This window comes from Alligator sinensis, unplaced genomic scaffold (assembly GCF_000455745.1).
Source record: "Alligator sinensis unplaced genomic scaffold, ASM45574v1 scaffold359_1, whole genome shotgun sequence".
Taxonomy (NCBI): Eukaryota; Metazoa; Chordata; order Crocodylia; family Alligatoridae; genus Alligator; species Alligator sinensis.
The window spans coordinates 704,982-710,981 of NW_005842577.1; the positions used below are offsets into that span (position 1 = coordinate 704,982).

General features: G+C 40.7%; 1 protein-coding gene across 6 annotated transcripts in view; it reads right to left on the bottom strand.

The window, feature by feature from the left end:
• Positions 1-6,000, bottom strand: part of CD96 (CD96 molecule) — a 49,067-nt gene that overhangs the window by 30,769 nt on the left and 12,298 nt on the right. For all 6 annotated transcript variants that reach the window (XM_006032500.3, XM_014524123.2, XM_014524121.2 and 3 more), the window contains 2 exons: positions 4,962-5,062; positions 3,240-3,462 (listed from right to left, as the gene is read on the bottom strand). In XM_006032500.3, coding sequence (XP_006032562.1) covers positions 3,240-3,462; positions 4,962-5,062 — 324 coding nt within the window. The remainder of the gene's footprint in view (positions 1-3,239; positions 3,463-4,961; positions 5,063-6,000) is intronic.

Here is a 6,000-nt window from a genome sequence, read left to right on the forward strand (position 1 = left end):
AGATGGTTATTGATGACTTGCATACAGAGGGTCATATGTATATCTATGCTTTAGCCCTGGAAAGCCTGGGAGTGCTGCCAAGATTCATGATTTGCCTACTTGTCAGCCGTGTAGCTGGTTCAACGTGCCCTTGAACACATGGCTAGAACCTCCTTTATGCTCTCTGTCTCAATCATGCTTCTTGCCACATGCTTGGGGCCATGCTAGATGGGCTGTGCTGCTTAGTTTCTGCATCTTGGCAAGCATTTGCGGGATAGTCATGCTTAGGACTTGCCAGAGGCACTGCACACAGGCTGTCATCTCTTGTGTGCCCAGCTGAGGCCCACTCCCTGGCACAGGGGAAATGGGCTGATGTCCCCTCATTCATTCTCCATCTCCAGACAGTGTAAAATATTCAGGGACTGCTGTAACCTAAGCTGGTTAATTATCAAACCTGAACAACCACAGGCTGACTGGGAAATACCAGACTACATTGTGCCCTGGCAAGTCACCCTGCTTACTCCTTCACAACTCCTCCTCTGGGGACAAAGGATATCTAAGAATAGGTTGTGCTACTTCTGTGTCTGGCGAGGACTCCAATATTGACATCAACCTATACTGGGACTTTTTCCACAAGCTTTGTGTTCAGCCTCTGCTGCTTCTGCCCTACCTCAGAGGCATAAATAGAGCACATCTGGACAACGTACACTGTACTGAGGACCATAGCCAGCCAGCATTGCTATCAGTGAGTAAACACACATATAGGTATGTCACAGTAAGAGATAAGAGAGAGATTGCTAGTTATTTTACCTGATAAAATGGCAAAGTGGTAAAGGGAAAAAAAGAGAAGGAAGTTGCATTTCCCTGTCACCTGTGCTCTACTGGCCTAGAGCACTATAAGGCATCACAAGATCCAACATAAAAAATGTGTGAGAGAGAAAACAGCTCTGATCGGGAAACTCTGCAGAGAAAGCATCTGGAAAGAGGTGTGTGAAAAATACTTTCTAAAAGAGCACCAAGAGCTATGCTGATACACAGAAGAATGCTTTCACTTTGTGATTTGCAACATTGCTGGTGGTTCTGCTGGACCACGAAGAGCTCAAGTGATACGTGTACCAGAGAAGAAACACATGAGCACTTGTGCAGGACTGTGCCTTTGCATAAAGGGTGTAAAGAAGGGCAGAGTGTTTATACCACCTAATAACAGGTACCAAGCTGACAGCTGAAGTGGTGCAGTGGGGAGAGACACCAAAGGTGGAATAAAATTGAGCACACAGATGACAGAAGATGGTAAATCAGTTTCAAAACTGTGTCGTGGACTGTAAGAAACTTTCTGGTCTTCAAAAAGGTAGATCGACGTGACAAACAGTGCTTAAAGCTAGGCCTATGCGAGATGAAAATCTACCTACAGAGGGAGCAGGAAAAGTGAGGGGAAGAAGTAACAGACCAAGTCTGGGAGGAAGAGAAATGGGCCCTGATGTTTGTGGATAGAACCTAAGGAAAGAAGGGGGGTGGGGGTGGAAATTGCATGGGAAACTGGATTGTATTAGTAAAGATGTGAAAGGTGGAATGCCTAAAAGAAATGGGAAAGTAAGTTGGAGAAGAGTTTGTTTCCAGGAACAGGATACATACTTAACTATGCTTTTTAAAGGGGAAGAGGAAGGGAAAAGAAGAAAAAACTAAATGGAATCTGGATATTTTTGTAAATAATAATAATAAAAAATTAAGGTTTAGTTTCTACTTTAACACTCCCTCCCCCCCAACCCTTCTGCTGAGTGCTTGGGGAACCCCGCCCCCGGCCAAAAAAACCCAACCAAGTGCCAGAGACAAAAGCCTTGTTAGTCATGGTGTCCTTCACTTCTAGGCTAGCTGCTGGGAACCAGGGTGAAACCAACACGAATCTGGTGAGACTACTGTAAAAAGCTTAACGGAGCACAAAGGTCATCATTTATCTCATCTGTGGCGAGAGCTGGCTCAGCTTCTACCCACTCACATCCTAACATGTCGTAGCACAGGTGTCTGTGCACAGCCACACCTGGCATGATTTGAAATGCATATCAAACAACATCAGTTAATATGCCTGTTTAATTACACTGAGAACAAGGGGATATTTTCACTCTGGTAGAGCTTCAATTATATGCTTATTGAAAAAAGTAACAGAGTTATCCAGGTTGAAAATCTATTTGTTTAAAGTCACTTCTTAAGTTTAGAAGCCATTTCCGAGTCACACAAGTACAAGATAAACATCTCAGATCATCAATTTCTACTTCTGTTTCTTTTGCATCAGTGAGTGATAGCCCGACAGAGTCCTCTTTCAAAGCTTATTGCATCTTTATATTAGGAGTGTCAGCCTAGTGAAAGCTGTACTACAAACTCCTTAAAGCGGGGTGCATATGAGTTAGTTGACAGACCCTTGGCTAGATACCTGTTTATTTTAGCAGCATTGGAATTGCTTCCTTTAAGACCTGGAACACTATTTGAAGATAGAAATAGGGACTACGATTGATTTAAGACAGTAGGCAAGGCTGTCTGGGGGGGGGTGGGAAGAGAGAATGGGAAGGGAGGTGACATGCTGCTAAGTCTGGGGAGGAAGCAAGGTGGGGCAGGAAATTCTTACTTGATTTGGGGACTTAAGAAAAAAGTCCTTGGCTGTTGTTTCTGCTGTGTGGTCTTCTTACTCTGGTGGGGTGGAGAAGGTGGGAGCGGAGGTGCTGCTCCCCACCCCCCACTCCTCCTGCAGTGATAGTTGCTGCTTGTACAACCCCTTTTCAGTATCATGGCTTACCCATGAGGCTATGTAACTGTATTTCAATAGCTGTTGAATACCCTTCCTATGCCATTTTAAGTTAAACAAAGCAAGCTTTTGAAAGGGACCCAGGATGCCTTACTTCTGGGTGCCAGTTATTGCCAAATTGCTCAGATCCTCATTGTCCCCAAGCAAACAGATAAGTTAACTGCTCATCTGTTGGCATATTGAAAATCTATTTCCACAGGCATGTTACTTTCCAAACATATGTATTTGATGCTTCAGACCTGCCTCCAGTACCAGCAACTACAATTTTGGCACTGGTTGTCAAGAATGGTGGGTTTATTTTATGAAACAATCTACAACAACTCCTCCTCTTTGTAACTGGTGAAAAAAAGACCAAAAAGCATTTTAGTCAGGGTGCCTGCATAATACCAGGCCAGAACGTGACCGTATATTGTAGAAAGGAGGAGTAGAGAAAGAGATAAAAAAGGAGTTAGTGTGAGCCTCTTACCAAACACTTTCACCTTGGTGGTTCTCTTCACAATTCTCTCTGGATGGTACGTCACGAGGCACGAGAAGGCCTTGCCATCATCAATAGTTTTGAGCGGGGAAATCTGCAGTGCATTTTCTGGACCCAGATGAATTCTGTCTTTGTACAACAAGTTATTGGTCTTTTTTGCTTCATGCTGGTATGAACTTTTGGTTATCAGTTTTACTTGACTTCCATTATCTCTCTGTTTAAAACACAAGCAGAATGTTTTCCAGTCAAACTCTGTTCCTACCACCATACTTATTCTCCTTTATTCCCCATAATAGGTAGAACTCTGTAACCTTTACATTAACTATCTTTAATTCTGGAAATTATGCTAAGTGCTCCAAGATCCACAGTTATAAAAAGGATATATGGTAGTGATTACCACATTAAAGTTAGGAACGTCTCCCAAACAGCATACAAAAAATAAGATAATAAATAAAAATTAGTACCACAATACTTCCTTATTTGAAGTTCAGGTCAGGAAACTGTTTTGCGAAACTCTGGGGTTTCACGATAGGTCATCAAGGGTTCTACAAAGAAACTGGGGGTAATGGCAGAGTGGGCTAGAAGGTAGTGTGCCACCATTGCCAGGCTGGATTGCCTTGCTCCATGTTAGTTCACGCAGCTTGCGGAGCCATGGCAGAAGTGATGTTAAAGGGTTCCATGACTTTAGGAAGTTTGAAAACCACTGTCTTAGGTAAATGTCAGATAATTTGAGTATTAAAAAGACTGAAGAAAACAACATTTTTTGTCTCCAATTAAAATTTATATTTTAGTTGCATCAAGATAATAGGAAAAAAAACCCTACTGACTTCTTCATTTTTAATTAATTCCATGTAATGAAGAGTTTAATATCTTGTCTTTTTTAGGTTGGATAACACTTACTTGTTCATTTGTAAAGTGCATACGTGCATGTAGTATGATCACCTCTCTGATAAGTAAGATTTGAACATGTCTAAGTGACTAACCCTAGCTGTCTTCTACAGATAATTTGAATCCATCTTTCTTAAGTCTAACAGACCTTGCCTAAAAAGTTTCAAGTTTAGTAGCAATATAATGAAAAGACAAGATCCAAATAAATAGCCATTGGGGACAGAGGCTTTCAAGAAAAGAAAACGTGTGTTTACATTTGAAGCTTGGTTTAAAAAGAAAAAAAAGAACACAGCGGTTAGAGTTTTTGAAAAGTAAAGTAAAAGGAGATATAAGCCTCAAAAAAGAATGAACACAAATATAGATAATAATCCCCTGGCCACAGGATTGTGGAAAGTAATCAAGGTACTGTTAAACAGAAAGACAGATGTGCATGTGCATGCATGTATACATGCACACTCCCCTGAATAATGTGAGGGAAAAAATGTGACCGACTTGGTTTAATTCATGCCTAGGATCATGTACAGTAGTTTTCGAGGTCATTTCACAAAGGTAGTCAACTATGTGTGCATGTTTGTTTTTTATATTCCCCCTGGCAATCTAATTTTAACTTCAAAGTTAGCTGGAAACAAAAAAGCAGTCCATGAATTTCTACCATGCCTTCCCTGTTTCTTGGTTCACAAACACTCACACTGATGCTATCTATAGTTTTTGCCTAGCAATTCCATTTTACCCATTTGTGTCCTGCAAAGAAATATTTATTTTATTTGGAGCATAGAACCTCTCGTTTCTTCCCAATATCTTAAACGGAAAGAGAGTTATACTTACCACTACCCACTCAAAGGGCCAGTTACCAGAGATCGCATTCTCATGACATGGGATTGTCAAAGTCTGGTTTAACAGGGTTTTCTTCACATAATGTTGCTCCTCTTGTACCATTGTAACAACATACAAGAAAAAAAATTAGGAAATTAAGAAAATAAGTAATTGTACTTCAAAAATATATATCTAATATTCATTGCTTAATGTTCCTAATCCTATACACATGTACTTGCTAACTGAAAACTATTGGCCCAATTCCACATCTGGAGCACATCTGTTACTAGTAACTGTCTGCGTGGAGAACTTGCAGACATCTTCTGATCAAGACATACTCCAAGAGGAGAAAAAAGAGAAAAGGGGAAAAAGTGAAGTTACTGCCAATTTGTCTACCTTTAGTAATTTTAATCTGAGGATTGAAAGGGGCTTTATAAACATCAGAGAAGCCTCTTTGTTCCTCATGGAAGTTAAGTTTAAACTTGGACTTGTAGACATTAATGTGGAGATGAATTTAGTGACTTGATGAAGGCCACATAGTGAGTTGGTAGAACAACTAAGATTAGATCAGTTCCTGGTTTCAGTCTTGACTCTCCCTCTTTCATGCAGGAGCCAAGTTCAGGAAACAGTTTAATTCAATTTAATTAAATGCCTCAACGAAACTTATACTGATTAGTGCAACTATCTGACTCTCCTCTCCCATACCCAACAACAGCATTACATTTTACTGAATTAATAACTAAAGGCCTATTCACTCAGCAACTTCTTCAGTATTAGTCACTGCACCTGGCTTAATAACAAGATTTAAAAGCTATCCTTAACAAAGCAGAGGGATTATACATTCAGCTAAGCACAGACTAAGGCATAACAGCCAAAACAAGCTTTTGCAATGATGTTTTTCCATGTGGGTTACCCATATAGAGATTGGTTACCCAGGCTGGTTTTATTCATTCTTTCATTGTGCTTGGACCCAAGTTCCAAGAGATGATGCACGACAGGAGAATGGGGTCAATTTAGATGACCTCTGTTTGCTCCATAGAAGCAGGTTCAG